At 35.2% G+C, this 19,328-nt stretch overlaps 1 protein-coding gene across 1 annotated transcript in view; it reads right to left on the bottom strand.

Annotated features, from left to right (window-relative positions):
* Positions 1-19,328, bottom strand: part of LOC100752994 (slit homolog 2 protein) — a 318,933-nt gene that overhangs the window by 49,987 nt on the left and 249,618 nt on the right. The window contains exons 18-24 of the mRNA XM_035453335.1: positions 18,067-18,233; positions 16,626-16,758; positions 13,051-13,119; positions 11,064-11,135; positions 10,130-10,201; positions 8,591-8,662; positions 5,878-6,041 (exon numbers count right to left, since the gene is read on the bottom strand). Of these exons, the coding sequence (XP_035309226.1) occupies positions 5,878-6,041; positions 8,591-8,662; positions 10,130-10,201; positions 11,064-11,135; positions 13,051-13,119; positions 16,626-16,758; positions 18,067-18,233 (749 nt within the window). The remainder of the gene's footprint in view (positions 1-5,877; positions 6,042-8,590; positions 8,663-10,129; positions 10,202-11,063; positions 11,136-13,050; positions 13,120-16,625; positions 16,759-18,066; positions 18,234-19,328) is intronic.

Below are 19,328 nucleotides of genomic sequence, written 5' to 3'. Positions count from 1 at the left end.
GGAGATCTTGTTTAAAACTAAGACTTTATGTTATACTTGCTATGACAAAATTTCTTAAGCAATATTATCAAAGGCATACTTGTCATTCATCAAATACTTATGTTCATCTACACTGTGTAAGATGCTAGGCTTCAGATGATCAAATCCAAATGGAATGTCCGAGTTTCTGCAAAACCTCACAGTTCAGCAGTAGAGATATGCAAGTGTCAATTACAGAAAATAAACAAGGGCAATAACAGAACATGTGATGTAATGAACACTTGAACTTTGTGAAAGCTGTTACAGTAGAAGATTTATGAGAAAAAATGAAATAAGATCCTAAATTCTGTGAGGAAATTCATGGCCAAATATTTGTGGCCATTGATGGAAACCTATTCAGAGAATAATAAGACTAAGAATTGACGCTCATGAACAGCTAAGAACACAGTGCCAGACAAATATACGAAGAAAGAGGCAAAGAAAATGTAAAAGAGGGAACAGAAGCCACCTCTAATGTAGATGAAAGGAGCTAATGGAGATAACTAAAATGATGTCACTGGATTCAGCAGGGCAGAAGTCATTGCTCTAGTCACACTTCCAGCATAGGAAGGACAATGGCAGCTGATGGCGGGTGATTAAAAAGTTCTCTGAGACCACTGAACTTGCTTTTTGGCTATTTATATGTGACTTTGGCCAGTAAAGAACTTCTTGAGCCATGATGGATTAGAATAAACAGTAATTCTTCCATATATTTAGTGTTATCATAGCAAATATAAACTATTCAAGGGTGGATTATGAATTGCTGGTTCTGTGTATTTAATTAAATGCATGTTAAAACTTTCTCAGTTTCAAATATTAAGAAGTGTAATGGAAATTGTATTTATTCCCCTTTATTTTTATGAGTGATGCTTTTCACAGATAATTATTTATATATCCACATTCTTTTCTTCAGGTGATGAACAAATTAAAAATATCCTCCAAGCTGAAGTTATTTCAAAGTTATAGCTATATGTTAGTGGTGGTATGAGATCTGAAAATGTAAAATGTTTTGATTGAGTTTGAATAATGCTTCAAAGCTAATCTAACCAGTAAATTTTCATCACTTCTAGTTTAGACTACATTCTTTGGTCTTACTCCTTTCCTTGGTTCATGCCTAATGCTAGTTTTACATAACAATTTTGCAGCACAAAGCCAGAGACCTCACTCAAGCTGCTCAGAATTTCTCCCCCAAAGCAGCACGTGAGTCTTCGTAAGAAAACCACTGCTATTTCAATGTCATTATGGAGAGATGTATATCTTCCCTTACAATTCTATAATAGACAGGATTATTAATATATAAAATTAGGGGAAGGAATGCAATAAACCAGATTATGGTTCAATGTGAATGTTTTAGGATTTAAGATATTCCTAGGATTAATTGATGCTTGAGCTTCTCTATGTAAAGAAGTGAAGTGAAGAAGTAATGAAGGTGATCATCCCCCTTCTCTTCCTCTTTGTCTCTTTGCCAGTCTCTGTTCTTTCCCTCTCTCCCTCCTTCCTCCTTATACTTACATTTACTGGGGACTGAAACTAGGATCCCAAGGATTCTGACTATTGAATTAACAATAACATCCTCAGTTCTGTTTTTACATTCTTTTCTTGACAAAGGGAATCAGTAGTTGTCTAAGTGCTCTGTAGCTCAGGCAGGGTTGAGATATCCTTGTTTCAGCATCCTGAGTAAATGGGATTATAAGTATTTACCACCAGGTCCTGATGAAGTAATTGTCTTTTGTAATCTCCCTGTTTGGTTTGAACTTCTAGCTGTGAAACATCTGTCTATATCACCTTGTCCTTTCAATTATGTCCTACTATCAGTTCACCACCAACCACATAAACCTCCTTATGACTTTCTGGTGTCATTAAAAGTCCATCATAGTTTGACCTAGTTAGATTTGTTTATATATATATATTATATATAAATATATATTTAAATATATATAAATATAAATAAATATAAATATATATATAAATATATATTTAGATATTTCCATCTTGCACATATTTATGCCACCTAGATTCTATATTATTTTAGAATCAGCTATGTAAAACATAAGCCTCATGAAAACAGGAGTTTAATTATCCTTTACTGGTACTGGAACTGTACCATGTTGGAACCTGGCTTTATAATTAATAGAAACTCCAATAATATTTGTCAAATGGATAAAAAGGTATCACATATTTCCAATAGATGCTCACTATTTAGTATGTTTGAGCTGCTAATGAATGTCTATCAAATGAAAGTGGATCATTTACCTGTGTGCATAGTTAAATATTGTTGAAACAGAAGCTTTACAGTGAATGATTGAAGTTAACAATGACAATAAAACACACTGGCTTTCTCAGTGAAAAATTAGAAAGAGAAAAGGTAAAAAAAAAACCTCTTTTTATGACTGGTGACCACTTGATCATGCCAGTGTTAATGAGAAGAGGATAAACAAAACCAGCTCATGATCCTTAACTCCTTTTTCCCACTCAAGAAAACTCTTACTTGGTTGCTAACTAAAAATGTTATGACCACCTACTTCATCCCATTCTTTATTTTTATATCATAAAAATGTGACCTGCCATATAGATAACATAATGGAAACGGAGAATATGTACTCTAATGAAAATCAATTACACAAAATATTTACTTATAGAAAAATAACATTTACACATGACTATGCAATTGTGACTTTCAATAAAGAGGATTTGTTTTCCTGTTGTAGTTTGATTACATATGGTCTTAATACAAGAGTTTGTTTTTAGCCGACTTTCATGAATAAAATAAAAACATTTTACACTGGCATAAATAATGGGAGAGTTAAGTTAAAATATGAAGATATCAAATTATAAAATATTTAAGGCCACATCATTTTACTGCTTTCAAGATCATAAAGCATGGATGCTCACAAGACAGTACTCCTGAGACTTCCCTGAGTGCATTGTCCCAATAATGGATGAGAATGCATTGCCTTCTGCCAAACAAACCATCACTGCAGGTTGGTTCTCAACTTCGATTTTCTTTGTATACCACTCTAGTAAGGCTGTAAGCTTATTAGTATCAGTGGTTCATGTAAAAATCTTTCTACAGAAACCTCTAAAAGAAACAGTAGTGAGTTCTGATGTCAGAAATTCATGGTTCAAACTGTAACTCTTTCACTCGGAATCAATCATTAACTACAGTATTTTGCTATCTCAAGTGTGCAGTGCAGTTCTTACATAAGAATCATGGGAAGATAAAGTGCTCAAGATAGAGCAAAATATCCCAATCCAGTGAAAAGTCATTGTTATTGTTTCTATTAAATAGCAATGCACTGTACTAAGTGGAATCTTGCCTTTGTTTCTGTTAAAATTTTGCTCCACTCTAGATTTTCTTTTAAATATTACCCAAGCTTGAGGATGTTGTCTGATGGTGGTCTCCTTTGTGTTTTCTCTGTATAAGGTGGTGTTACATGTATATTCCCAGTCATTTCATTTTTGTAAAATGTGTGTGTGTGTGTGTGTGTGTGTGTGTGTGTGTGTGTGTGTGTGTGTGTGTGTGTGCACGTGAAAGCATGTGTACATACATAAGTGAGAAGTAGAGACAAGTGTTGTATGGATATCCAAGTGTATAAAGGTCAGAATACAACCATAGTTGTTGTTTCTCAAGCACTGCCCACCTTGTAGTGTGTGTGTGTGTGTTTTTTTGTGTGTGTGTTTGTGTGTGTGTGTTTGTGTGTGTGTGTGTGTGTGTGTGTGTGTGTGTGTGTGTGTGTGTATGACTGTGCATACGGTGTCTGGATGCATTTAAGTTTATGTGTGTGCAAGTGCCTGTCAAGGCCATTGACTGATATTGGTTGTCCTTAATCACTCTGTGTGTATTTTTTTGAGACAGGCTCTCTCACTGTGTTATCTAGGGTTTCTATTGCTTTGAGAAGACACCATGAACAAAAAGCAAGTAGGAGAGGAAAGGGTTTATTTAGCTTACACTTCCAGATCACTGTTCATCACTGAAGGCAGTCAGGACAGCAACTGAAACAGGGAAGGATCCTGGAGGAAGGAACTGATGCAGAGACCATGGAGGGATGCTGCTTACTGGCTTGCTTCCCCTGGCTTTCTCAGCTGGCTTTCTTATAAACCCTAGGAGCACTAGCCCATGGATGGTACCACCCACCATGTTGATCACTAGTTGAGAAAATGCCTGCAGCTCAATCTCATGGAAGCATTTCCTCAACTGAGGCTCCTTCCTCTGTGGTGATCCCAGCTTGTGTCATGTTGACATAAAACGATCCAATACATTCACTGAAGTTCACTAATTCATTTGGACTAGGTAGCTGGTGAGTTCCACAGATCTATCTCCACCCAGACAGAGTTGAGGTTATACATGTATGCCACCATGTCTAGCTTTTACTCAAATACTAAGGATCTACCCTATGGTTCTCATGTTTACACAGCAAGCATTTATTATGGAGATACTATAGAATTTTGTGACTGGGTATTTCCCCAGTGCTCCACCTGTGTTCTTTGAAAGGGTCTCTCACTAGGCTTGAATTTGTCAAGTATCCTAAGCCTGATGACCACTAAGCTTCAGGGCTCTATCTAATTCTAGGGATTATAATCAAGTGCTACTATGCCAGTTTTGGTTTTTGTTTGTTAGTTGTTCTGTTTTGTTGTCACGTGTGTTCTAGAAATTGGACAAGTCTATTCTCACAAGGCAAACACTTGACTGACTAAGCTACCTCTTCAGCCTTGTCAACTCATTTAATCTTTCATGTTAGTACTAGCATGTCTATTTACATATGAGGAAACTGAGGCACATATTGATTATGACATGAAATTAGGTTTTACTACGTATGGAAAATTAAGCCGTGGATTTAATCAGGTACACTGGGATTCACAGTGCAATAGGTGAGCACTACACAGTGTTGCTTTCTGCAATACGTTTTTCTTCATGCAGAAATAGTCAAGTTTAGAAGCTTATTTTTTGTCAGTGTGTGCAAATGTAGGAGGGACTGATTACACCATAAATTGCCCTTTATTCCATAATATATCTAGGATTTACATTTTCTTATTTTTCATATGGAAGTTTTAGCATTTTTCTTCTATAGTAATTCTGAGTAGGTTTTTTAAGGAATGCACAAGAAGAATGACAAAAAAAATCAACTAAATGCACATATTTGTTTTCCTTGAATGGAATGATGCAAGAAAGGAGTCTGATGGTGATTATGTCTATATACTGTGACAAAAAGTTAGTATTAGTTCTTCTTGCAAAAATATTTACTATTGTTTGCATGTCCTAATTTAGAACTTTCTACTTATAAATGCTTGCACTTCCTATTCTTAGAACAAGAGAGAGAGAGCAGAAAATAACATTTATTATGAAGATACTATTGAGAAGCTCCAAGTGCACCAACTAGGGGGCAAGCAAGGAAAGAGGCAGGACTAGAAGCAAGCAAGAGGGAGCACCCACACAGGAAATCTCAGCATGGGGGTGAGTGGGAATGCCTGGATGGAACACTGGGAAGCTTGGTTCAGTTCTGCTTACCTGGGATTAGGAAGCCACAGGGCCCTGGAAGCCCTAAAAGCAGGGGGAGGGGCACATTCAGATAAAGCAAAAGTGAAACATTTTATTGGTTAGAGATGAAGAAAGTCATTTCCAATTTGTGCATTTCTACCTACATTTTCAAGAAAACCTATCCATACCAATGGATCTAAGATGAATTTGAAAGGCCCAGTTCATGAATTGGTAATCACAGGAAATGGCCTTCTTCAAGAAGATGGACAGAGAACATAAACTCTTCCCAACTAGACCTTTGAAATCCACTCTCAAGAGACTGCCTTCTGGTGATTAATGTAGAGAATTATTTCAAAAGAAGTGCAAATAATTAAAAGCCATACCTTGACATGCAAATTTTTTGGAGGGAGTTGTGAGTAACAATTTATCTGCCATTTCTCCAGGGCCAGCACAGCGAGCAATTCCAGGTTCCTTATATTCCGACTTCACCCAGTCGGATAACCACTGCATGTTACAATCACAGTAAAGAGGGTTGGCTCCAATCGCTCTGGAAAAAGAACACCACAAAAGCACACATACACACACACACAAGTATGGAAGTATTGTTATTTCCTAACGGAACAGGTTCACAGTGATGCTCAGTAGAAAATCCCTATGATATTTTTGATGACATCAATTTAGAAGAAAATGGGGAAAATGCAGATTACCACTGTCCTTGTTTTGGTGAAGCTGGGATAAAAAATAACACTTTCTTGGGCTTTATAAGGTTTCTTTATATTTGGAGAGCCTCATTTACCTTGGGTGCAAGTACATTCTAAGGGCAAGCTAGCACTTCTTGCATTCTCCAATTATTAATTGAGAACTCAGTTACCATGCAAGATTCTTAGGATTCCAGTATGAACAGGGAATCATTCTTGACCCCCAAAGAACTCCCATTGCTAAGGAGACAAATATGGACAAACACAAGTAAAACTCAGGAGTAATTACACAGCAGAAGCATTTACTAGATGTCTGTAATGAGCAGGCTCACTAATCTGGGAGGTGACAGTGAGTATTAAAAGTCTACAAGATTTGGGACAATTATTTAGATGGAAAAGGTTAAGGATGTTGCGTCAGATAAAGGGCCATCATAAAGACAAATGAAGCCTATTCTCCAAAGCTGATGCACCCCTTCACTGGTCTGTCATTTTCTGGTCTTTCATTTTAGAATCCTGCATTTAGTTATACAAATAATAAAAGTAATGGAGGAGTCATGAGGATAACTGCTAGCATTTCTACATCTTTGCCATCTGCAAGAGCCGGGAGAACCCATTCATATTAATTACCTGATTTTATTTAAAATAGTAATGTGTGAGGCCAATATTAATAGCAAGTTATTGTATTTAATTAGTGGGCTCAGAAATTCACTATACTTGGACACAGGAGTTATGGCATATAAGGCATTTTTTTCAGAACACAGTTACCTTCTGAATAGTAACAGAAGTTCACAGTTTAATCATAATCTGTCTCATTAATTTTTAGAAACACTCTAAAATATACTTGCAAAATCATAACACCTTATATTGTATGAATAAATGTCCAAATTGACTCAAGCACATCACAATGCAGTAAATGTTTCTTTTGCACATATGCTAGCCTGTACCAGTTCAAATCAAAACATGAGCATAATGGTGTCTTTGATTAATTTGTTCTTGAGTCTATTGACATTTCCAAATGCCCTCCTGAATCAGAGGAGAGATGAGAATAGCTGAAAGAATGGAGCTATTAATAGCCTTCAGAGTGAAATAAAAATACATAACTGAGGAGCAAGGCTGAACAGGGACAGGACAAATACATTTTGAAGTGGGTAGAGTCACATAATGAACTTTTTGCTCAGGTCAAGCAATATAGCCTTTCCCATGCTGTGTGGCGCTTTCTCATCCATGACCCTAAATCCATGTTCTCCTCTATGTAGCTTTCTCTAAGGTAGCAGTAGCCACACCCCTGAAATTAACTGCTTATTCATACAGAATCTCATGAACAGGATGTTGGAGGAATTTGCAAAGAGAGGCCTTGATGTGGACATTTAATGAGGTAGGAGCTGAGGCTCAAAGATGAAACAGCAAAAATCTTGCCTTCTGTAGCCTCAGGTCTAATGGAACGAATATGAATGGGAGGCATCAATCTGATAAATGGATACATACAAAGCATACTGATAACAGAGCTTCCTTAAAGCAAATTCAGGTGGAACATGATTAACTACAGGATATTCTTCTTTCACTGTCTCTCTGAATTTTCTAAATCTAACCATTTTGGAATCTGTGAATTTTACTGAGATCATAGTGGCTTTGACATTCAACAAGAAACAGATAATTGCTACTGGGTGACCTCAAACTTAGCATCACATGAGGAGGCTTTGTAGACTTGGACAGACCTCATCCTTCCTGTCTAGGTTTGAGATATCTTAATAATGCATCTAGTACAGGATAAGGACAGAATTCAACAGTGCTAACATTTTGGAGGCTGAATTTAATCTATATAATCCATTTCTACCTCTATATTTATTTAAAGTATAACATTTATTGAAAGTATATACATGGAGATAGAAATGGATTTCAGAGAAAGTAAATACAAAGGATCATGTCACAAAGAAATATCAGACAATAAAATATTTAGTGGTGTCAATGTCAATAGTGCATAGCACCACGGTCACTGCTAAGTAATATTTGTGGTATAAATGTATCTAGTTTGGGCAAATCAGTGTATGATTCACAGAGGAAGTGGCATGTGGGACACAGCTTTGGGAGGTACAATTGGGTAAGAATCAGAGAGCAAGGAGAAAAAAAAGGACAGTGAAGCTGCAGATCTGTGTTTATAGAATAGATACATTTAGCTCAGCAGAGACCACCCAACTGATGGAGACTGCCAGCCCAAAGAATAAACTAAAATTTCCTTGTAGGTGACAAGATATCCAATTTGCAACTTTGTACATTTTCTTTAAAGATGAAATCAAGCATGGCTTACAGTTAAAGCAAAGTGGGGGAAAGAGAGCTGTTGCTAACTTGTTCAGGAGAGCACATCTAATCCCAGCACTACATCCATGAGCCAGGTACTCACAAGTGTGATAAGGCTGAGAGGTCATTGAAGGCACCTTCTGGTACAACAGAAATGTCATTTCCATGTAGAGATCTAAAAGTGAGAAAGAAAGTTCAGAAGAATCTTCTTACATGTACAAGAATTTCATTTTTATTAAATACTAAAGTCAGTGGAAGAAGGTGATCTTTTCCATAAGCTACATTTGAACAACAATTATCTATTAAGAAAAACCAAAATCAGCCCATACCTTACAAACCTCTGCACAGAATAAATTCCAAATTAAGGAGTTAAATGTAAAATTAAAATTATCAATTCCTTAAAAGAAAATATACTGTTTGTAAATCATGGATGGGGAAAACTTTCAAAGGTACAACACGAATCTTGGAAACCATAAAGAAGAGTACTAAATATTTTATAAAATAAAATCTGCTAAAGGGCTATGTACAAGAAACTGGAGGGTATATATCATAACCTTGAAAGAGAAAACATTTAATTCATTAATTATGAGATATAAAACCAATTGTAACAGAACCGACATCCTTGTTCATAATGAAGATTAATAAGTCATGGTTAATAAAGCCATCAGGGTACCTTAGAACATGCATCACAAATGTTCAATAAACATACAAGTACTCAAATGCAATAGTCAGTAGAAGTGATAACTGAAACAGCAAAGAAACAATTCTCAGTCTGCCATAGAAAAGTAAAAACATTCACAATACTCTAATATGAAAGTTTACAAATGTGCTCAGAAAAGAGTACTCTATTAAACTCTTGGTGGAAAATCAAATTTGTTAATTAATTGACAAAATATTGTTTGGGAGATAAGTTGACAGTTAGTTCTGGAACTATCCTAGTATCATGGACAGAACTGCCATTCTAAACCATTGCTTTCTTGTTAGAACATTTGCAGAAAAATAAAAATCTACATTGCTTGAGTGTTATGAGAAATAATGATTATTTGCCATTAAGGTGAATGATAGTGAGGATATAGATAGTTAAAGTAATTTTTTTTATAATATAAGGAATATCCTGTACCTGGAAAACAGTTAAGAAACAGCTACACATGGTAGAAGAGAAACATACTAAAGTGTTAAATAAAAGTAGCTAAAAGGATCCTACTTATGGTTGTTAAGAGTTACACAGCTTTGGGGACACAGACATTAGGATCTACACAAAGAAGAAAGCCTGGAAGATACATCAAACAAGTACATTTCATTGAAAAATTATTCAAGTATAATGTGATTTCTAAAGAAATTAAGTTTTTCTTTTTCATTTTTACAATAATTAATCGTGAGATGTATGCTTTAGTATTATCGATTATCAATAAATGACACAGCAACAAGTTCTACATAACAAGTGCTACACAACAAGTCCTACAAAATCAAAGTGATTGTACAATGACACCAAATGAGACAACTATGCTGATTTTAAATTTACACTCAACTGTAGCACATACATGAAGAAATAACCAAGAATAACAAAGTGATAACATCACTCAAAAGATAGCTCATAATTCAGTTTCCTCAGAAAGGTGATTGTTGGACATAGGATGCTTACAATAACCGAAGAGACTTCAATCCATCAAAGGTTCGTGGAGGGATACATCTGAGACGGTTGTAACTGAGAATTCTGAAATTGGACACATGCCAGTTTATTTCACTTTGGAATCTAATAATATACAAATGCTATTTTGAAGCAAAACAATTCAGGAACTGGGTATTTGAGCAACGTATAAATTGAATATACTTACAAATCATTCACATTGCTCATATATGTGTTCTAATCCTAATGTAATACATTTCCTAAGATGAATTTAAAAACTTCCCCACTGTGTACACATGCCTCACTTACTCCATGGCTGAAATACAAGGCCCTGTGTGGTGATTTGAGTGAAAATGGCTCCATAGGCCTATAGATTTGAGTATTTTGTGAGCTTGGAATGGCACTGTTTGAAAGGATTAGGATGTGGCCTTGTTGGAAGAAGTGTGTCACTAGCTTTGAGGTTTCAAAAAGCCCATTCCAAGCCTAAATCTACTCTCTTCCTGCTGCCTGAAGATCCAGATGTGCAACTCTCAGCTACTTCTCCAGAACCATATCTGACTGCATGCAGCCATGCTTCCTGCCATGAGGGCTATGGACTCAACCTCTGAAACTCTAAGCAAGATCTAATTAAATGCTTTCCTTTATAAGACTTTACATAGCCATGGGTGTCTCTTCACAGCAATAGGACAATGACCAAGGCACCTTGAAAGCTTAATTTAAGAATTTAAAATAACTGTCATGAATTTAAAAATATATTCTTATGTGTGTTTTATACTAAACCATAATTTTGAGTAACTTTTCTTTTTGTTGTTTATGGAAGTTTTTTCTGTTTCTCTAGATGGTATTTACACTCCATAAGATCAGACTCTCTTGTTCATCAGGAACCATCTAGCAAATACTTCTTGCCCCATGAATAAGTGAATATTCAGTACTGCACTTTTACACTCACAAGGTGAGAAGCTGGGTCATGTTGCTGAAGCTTTGGTTGGAAAGGGTGCTTATTCGGTTGTTACTTAAGTCTCTAAAAGAGAAAAGGGAAGACAGTTAACTAGAATAACAAGGCATTCATTTTTAGGGTTAGGAATGAACCACCAGGCTTTATAGTCCCATTAGCTCTCCATTCTGTACGTCCATAGACATAAATGTGCACTAATAAACATATTCAAATTTGCTAATTGGAATAGTCCTCAAGTTACTTACATTCAAACTATCATCATAAAAATACCCTTGCTTTTGCCTTTGACTAAGTCGCTGACACTCAGAAGGTCCTCACTAAATATTCAGTGAATATGTAAAGATGTTGAATGTTGATAACTGGATTTTTCAGAATGCATGTGTTTTTTATTTATAAGATACATTACATGGATATTATTATATTCTCATTATATGTATGATCACATTTGTTAACATGTATTTAATATATATATATATATGTATATATATATATATATAATATCCATATGTAGCTAATATGTCTCATGGAGCAAAATCCAACACATGAATCAATGGGATATAAGTAAGAGATAAGGGTCATCTATTCTTGCATTTACTTTCCCAGGTACAAGAAAGATACACATAATTATGAAAATTATAGGAACCTGACTGGAGCTTCATAATCCATATTTTGGATGTTGAAATTCTATGCCAAATTAAAGAAATAATTCATGTATTTATAAAAGGTAATTATAGAATGGGTCAGTACTAATAAATATTTCCAGATCCACAGATCTCAGTTTTAATTTGTTCTAAAAAATGAAGTAATCTTTCATAAATAACCCAAAGCTGTTAAAATTACCTTCTGAAAGTCACAGTTGTTCTAAAGATCATTTAAAAAGGTTGGTTCTTGCTATGAATTGAATGATTCAAAATAAAGCAAGGTATGGTCTTAGTTGTGCCATTTGTCATTTACCTGGCCATATAATAATTTCTCTTTGAATTTCCCATATTTTATGGAAAATGGAGACCAATGGCATTTCCACTTGTCTCAATGCATCTGGATAAAGCACATATGGCATCATGTAATAAATTCTTTTCTTGAACTTTCTGGAACTCCAAATTAGGAATAAATCTTGTTCTAAGAAACTAACAATTGGTTTCCCAAACTAGAAAATAAATTAAATAAACTAATGATAATATATATTTGTTAAAATCTTTTATAATCTGTTAATTTCTCTCTGTGTTATGAAGCTTTATCAGGCACCATCAAGGCACTCTAAAGTGGGGAATATATATGTAACAGCATTGTGTCTGTTTTGAAATATGATGTGTTTAACTAGATCAATTTATTTACATATTTGAATGCCTCCTTGATGTTATATCTTATATTCAAATTGTCAGTATAAATCATTTCACTTACAGACAAAGAAACAAATTATTTTCTGAAGACAGAAATCTAAACTCAATACAGAATTAGTATTTAGAAATTTGTATTTAGAATGCTAGGATCATTGTCTTGCTTCATTAGAATATAAATCCACATGCTTGTATAAAAATGAACTTTAATACTTATAGCACCTCAATTACTGTAACATGTCTCATATAAGGAAGTCAAAGATAACTTATATTTTCAGCAAAGTTTGGATCATAATTTGTTTACCATATAAAATAAAATACTCCCCACTCTCCTTATGACTTCTAACGAGTATCCTATATTCTTACCAAGAATGCATTCAGTTTTACTGTTTGATTTTTTTTATTGCTTAGATGTTATTGTATCTTTGCTATTTTGAATAGAGATACTTTTCCTAAGACACTGCATCCCCTGATTGATATTCCATAGAGATGTAGCTAGTGATCCTGAACCACAGTGATCTAGGAGAGGGGCAGGTCACTGTCAGTGATTTATATTATGTGAAAGGCTCGTAAATCTTCTGCCTCTTGCCATCCCCCTTTTAATGAAATGAAATAAGGTAAAGGTGGGAAAATGTTCTACTCACATAAGTGTTAAATGTTTGTAGTTGGAGAGTTCCTTGGGGACCAATGTAAACTGGTTCCCATCCAGATACCTAAAAACAAGGGTATTACAAGGTCATCTTACAAAGTAACAGTGGGAGATCACAAAGCAAATGAACAAAATTTACTTTGAACAGAGATGAGGCTCAACTTGGCAGTTTCCTCTTTGAGAGATCATATTCCAAACTGAGATCATTATTCAAGACAAGTAAAGGGCAAATCACACAGTGGTTCAATCTAGCAGAACTCTTTGTGGCTCACTTAGCCCAATGCATAAACCTAAGGGCAGAACGATGAGTCCAGTTCTTTGTGGCTTAGACAGCAATGCAAGCCACTCATCTAGTTATTTTTTGCTCAGGAAGAAGATCCATCCAGTGAATGTTATTTTTATGTGGCTTCTAGTTTACTTATGTGGAAACAGCACCATAAAGTTGAAGAATTCCTAGGCAAACATAGCTATTGAGTGTGATTACTCTCTTCGTTGCCTGTACACATATTGACACATTTGCTAAATAACGATGGACAGTTTTAAGGAGATATTTGAGAGCAACTAGACATAACTTTAAAGTAGATTTAATGTCTCACATCTACTTTGTGATAGATACCTCAAGAACTTTCATGGAATAACAGAAACATTTTCAAGTACAAAAAAGTATCATGTGAATGCAAAAGTAGTTTTCAAATAAAAGTACACCTTTGTCCTTCTATTAGAGTCAGAACATAGGTAAGTTACAAAGAAATCAGCTAACTGACAGGACACAAAATAAATGGATGCTGGGAGTTATATCCATGATGTCACAAAAGAGAAAACAATCTTTCTCTTCTCAATGTATTTTTCCCCTAAAAAATAGACTCTGGTCCAAGAGTCTCCTTGGATCATCTAGCCAGAGGTGGAGCTGGTAACAATTCTGGCACATTGCAGATGTGGCTTTTTCTGTTCCAGTGCAGTGGCTTATCTTGAATCTCAGGTGGAAGGTAGGATTATAATGTTTAGAGGAAAAGTCAAGAAGTTGCTTGAGGTAAAACTCTACAAAATTTCAAAATGTAAGCAGATCTATAAGATGTACAGGCTATAAATACATGTGACCAATGAGACATTACAAGTCGCATTATGACTTCTGATGAAGTACTCAAATTTCCAGTACATATTTACACATTTCTTTGCCTCCTTTTCCTATTTTTTCTGGCTAAGCTTTGTTTTATTTATTTATTTATTTTTGCTACCACTAGAGGGAAGCAGCATTCCACGAACTTCAGCACTCTCCTTTTATTCTAGAAATGTTGTAGCAGAACAAAAAGACCCAGAAGAACATACTGCATGTCTCCCCACACAGCATTATAAGGAGGGGGATACATGTCAATGATTAAAACTAATGGATACCATTTGTTCAAACTTGTCCACCAATACATTGTACTTTTGCCATATTCTTAATAATTTAGTGCAGTACATACATGCACATTTTCTAATATATGAATATTTATGACTGGAAAGAAGGATCTTGCTGACTTGGTAGGAGTCTAAGAATGATCTCTCTTGGAGGTAAAATTTGAATTTCAAGAGATGAGATAGTAGTCTCTTGATCTATATAGAACAAACATTTATTTGTAGAAAAGAAAACTATTTTAAAATGAGCTTTAGGGTGATGCAGACTGAAGACTCAACTTAAATGAAGAAATGCATATATGGCATAGATAGAGTGAATCAAGAAATGGAACTTATTATTATCACCATTAAAGAGTACTTCATTTTTAAAAAGGAAATTAATTCAAAAGGCCAGTTAAAATGGAGAAAAAGTATTTAGCATCATAGAGAATGTGAATGTCACATTCTTCACTGGGCTACTTATAAAATTTCACATTGCATATAGAATATAGGCTTATAGCAATAGAGAGTAGGGAAGTGTTATGGACCCACATCATCTTTTGAAAAATATTAAAACAACAGTTGTTTAATTAAGCACACAAAATGGCGCTTACAGTTAATTAACTCTAGTATTCATTAGCAAGAAAATGAAACTGAACATTTAACAGCATTTTGAATCTAAGGAACACATTCTTCTATGTACTAAGTCTGTGGCTTCTCTGATTGTTTTATTTAGGACCAAAATAGGATCCATGAACTGAACCTGACTTGAAAAATGAAACCCTTGAAAACTGAAGGGACATGTTTTTCACTTGATCTTAGTCAAAAGCCTAAAAGGCAGTAAGTAACACAACCTTCAACTACCGATGTTGCACACTGCCCAAATGTTGATTAGAGCTGATCATGGGGAGGGAGTTTCTGCAGAAACCACACATGGATTTAAAATATTTTTGATGTATAATTCCATATAAACAAAATCTAGATAAAAATTAAGTGACTTAATTTGATTCAGGTAAAACATTTTCCCATCAAATACCAGTTTAGATATAATGGAATGGAATTAATGTGGTATAATTGCATCCTTATTCTCACATCTGATTTTCTGTTGCATTGCATTCTGAGTATGTGGCATGGATGCAGCCACAGGACTTTGAACTGGAGGCCTGACTTCTGCAGGTCTATTTATATGGATGCTGGCTGTGTATTTTGTATTTAGATATCAGTATTCAAGCATCAAAAATAATTGGCAATATGTCTTTTTTGATCCAAAGCACACTGACAAGTGCAAAGAGACAATGTCCCATTTAAAAGACAAAGATTATGACAGTAAATTTTAATTCCCAGATAATTATTATCCTATATGATTAGATATTGTCCTAGGGGTCATATGGTTATGACTATGGTTATTTCAGGAATTAACCATACAGAGTACAGTTGATATTACAAATAAAATAACTATGCAACAATTCCCAAACTGTATTTGAGGGGACACTAATTTTGTAAAATGATCCATGAAAAAATAAGGAGCTAGAGAAGCTCTAAGTGCAGGATTTATGTATGTCTGACTATCCTTGTTGAAGTTTAACAGGCACAAAACACATAACAAAGACACTGAGCAATCTTATTGTGGCAAAAGGACAATACATCCAGACAGTAATTCCCAACTTCTCTGAAATGGCCTTTGAAATATTGTTCAGTAATCAGGCAGAGAATGTGACCTGTAAACCAGATTCTAAAGATTTTTGTTAGATCTTTATCTCCTTGTTGTATAAAATATTAGCTGTGTAGGAAAGGGAAAAACAAGTGAAACAGTTAGTTTTGAAAGTCATCTTGACACAATTTACAATCACCTAGGAATAAAATTTTAATGTGAGATTTTCTATACTAGGTTTATCTTAATTACATTAATTATTGCAGGGATGCCTAGTGCCCTGTGGGTGGTATCATCCCCTAGACTTTGATCCCAGATATTATGAAGTATAGAGAAGGGTCTGAACACAAATGAACATGCATATATCCATTCTCTCTTCTCTTAACTGTTGGTGTAACTAGCTGTTTCTTGTTCCTGTCTTAATTTTCTTGTAATGCTTGACTTGCAACTGCAAGACAAATAAGTCTTTATCTTGTAACATTGATTTTGTCACAGTATTTAACCCCAGGAACAGAGAGGAAAGAAGGACAACAAACTGTACTTACAATTCTGTGACATCTCTTGGAATACCTTTAGGCAAGAACTTCAAGCCCTTGTTGCTACATCGGACTACTGTATCCAAGCAAGTACATTCCGAAGGACAACGGGAGAGTGGAGAGCAACTATTGTCATCATTTCCTAGATCACCACAGGAAATACAGTAAAACACAAATTTACAGTTTTGAAGGGACTAGAGTGGAGTTCATACATTTAGATAAATTTAATAAGCACAAAGTTCTTGAGCTACATAGCAATCTATGAGCAAAACACTAAGTACTTACAGATTGATACTATATATGCATTAATTTCTGGTTCCTTAAGGTAGAATTTCAGAAAATAGTTCACAATTTTGTAAAACTAACATAATTTTAAGAGTTACTTATTTGTTCAGTCATTTATACAGTTTTAAATAAGAATATAAGCTGGGTTGAGGAGAAATTGTAAAGGGATGGACATAAAGAGGCAGATGTCTTTAAAATGTATAGGAGAATTTCATGAACATCTCACCTTAAAAATGTAGGATTCAATTTAGCTCCCTGCTCACTGGCAATAATAACAACTTGCTCTACCCATTTCATAAGAATACAATGAGAATGAAAAGCAATGGCAGAAGCCAGGCGTTGGTGGCGCAAGCCTTTAATCCCAGCACTCGGGAGGCAGGCGGATCTCTGTGAGTTCAAGGCCAGCCTGGGCTCCAATGCCAGGATAGGCTCCAAAGCTACACAGAGAAACCTTGTCTCAAAAAACCAAAAAAAGGAGGGGGCTGGAGAGATGGCTCAGAGGTTAAGAGCATTGATTGCTCTTCCAGAGGACCAGAGTTCAATTCCCAGCAACCATATGGTGGCTCACAACCATCTATAATGAGATCTGGTGCCCTCTTCTGGTTCAAGGCCAGCCTGGTCTCCAAAGCGAGTGCCAGGATAGTCTCCAAAGCTACACAGAGAAACCTTGTCTCCAAAATCCAAAAAAAAAAAAAAAAAAGCAATGGCAGAGAGCATTAGAAAGTGGAGACTGTGACTTTTGTCAATTGACAAGGACTTCTGTTACATTTTTGTTTGTTTATTTTGTTCTCTTTTGGACACGGTAGCTTCTAAAAGACACGCTGAGAAAAATAAAGTTAAAATTAAGTTCTACAATATCATTCACAAGTTGGGAGCTTGGAAGTCTTCTAGAAATTTTATAAACAGGCAGGAAGTAGACTTGAATGTGAAAGGTCAATGCCTTGCTGCTAAGAATAAAGAACTGAGCAAAGCAGAACATAGCACTTAGGTGGGAAATGGACCATGACATAAGAGATGTTTTTGAAAATGCTCTTGCCAGACCATAAGCCCTGCTTGTTAACTTGTTGTACTGTAATAAAGGAAGCACACTCCCCCAGGCAAGGAGCATCTCATTGATCTTCTGAGTGAAGGTCTAATGACCCATGATTTGCCACTCATTTCTTACCATCATCACAGGTGAAGTCCTGAATGGCTACATCCTGGATTGGGATTTCCTTGAGGAAGTAGGGCTTTTGGCATCGAGGATTTCCTGTTACAATTCTTTTCTTTCTGAGCCATTCTCCCAGCCATGCCAGGTGACAGTTACAGTTGAAAGGATTGGCCAAGAGGTTTCTAAGCACCACATGCAAACAATGCACAATTCAGTTCAGAGTTCGTTATTCATATTTTTCTAAATCCCAAGTGACAATTTCTCGAAGGTGATATTTTTACTCAGTCTTTGTATCCCTATCCCACTATATGCATGCAATCATATATAAAACATGTCCTGCATATTTTTTCTAAATGTGTATGTCAAGAACCAAAAGATAATGCATTCTCATAAGAGAATTCTTTGAATTAACTTCATGCAAAAAAATAGTGAAGGCAGCAATTTAGGGTTTATGCAGTGGATCCTGATAGATACCTTACTTAGAAATAATTTAAACATGTCAGGGAACTAACTTACTGTCAAACTCTCCTGTGCTGATAAAACAGTAATTTAATATAAAGATGAAGGCTGATTACCTTATATTATTGAGTTTAACCTGACAACAGCTATTCCCTTAATTTGTCATCTCAAGATTTCCATCTCCTGTTTGCTCCAGAGAATAGCTTTCCTATCTAAACTGACAGCTGAGTTGATTAAATGCCAGTTATAAAAATGAATTTACTTCTACAAATCTCAATACATTTGGCATCTCATACTTAAGCATAAACCTATTGACAATCCATTATTTATAGACATGCCATTTTTAATATGCACAAATTAGTCACTCCATGTAAAACATCACACTTCATGTGGAAAGGTATTAAGGTACTTTACTGATGTATGGATGCTTCACTTTTTTTTCTTCAGTGACTTGGGCAGAGTCAAGTATGTTTTTGGAAAAAATTCTAACTATCTTCTAGTTCTGTTGAGTTAGGTTAGGATACTTAGAAACTTTTGTGACTAGGAAATCATCAATTACTAGAGCTATGATAGCAATCATTGTGTTCAGAAACTGATGGACATACAAGAGGCCTGAAATACATTGTTGCAAGTTTATTTTTAAATGTTTTCAGAATTCCCTTTGTAGACCTAGAAGTATTCTCAAGTTTCAGGTTGTTTACATAAAATATTATCTCAGACAGGCTCAACTCATTCCTTCCATATTTTTGCAAAGTCATAGTTAATGACCTCTGTTGAACAGCTTTTACTGTAGGTATGTTCATCTTTATATATCTCTT

Source organism: Cricetulus griseus, assembly GCF_003668045.3.
Source record: "Cricetulus griseus strain 17A/GY chromosome 1 unlocalized genomic scaffold, alternate assembly CriGri-PICRH-1.0 chr1_1, whole genome shotgun sequence".
Lineage (NCBI taxonomy): Eukaryota > Metazoa > Chordata > Mammalia > Rodentia > Cricetidae > Cricetulus > Cricetulus griseus.
This window is presented reverse-complemented; position numbering and strand designations above follow the sequence as displayed.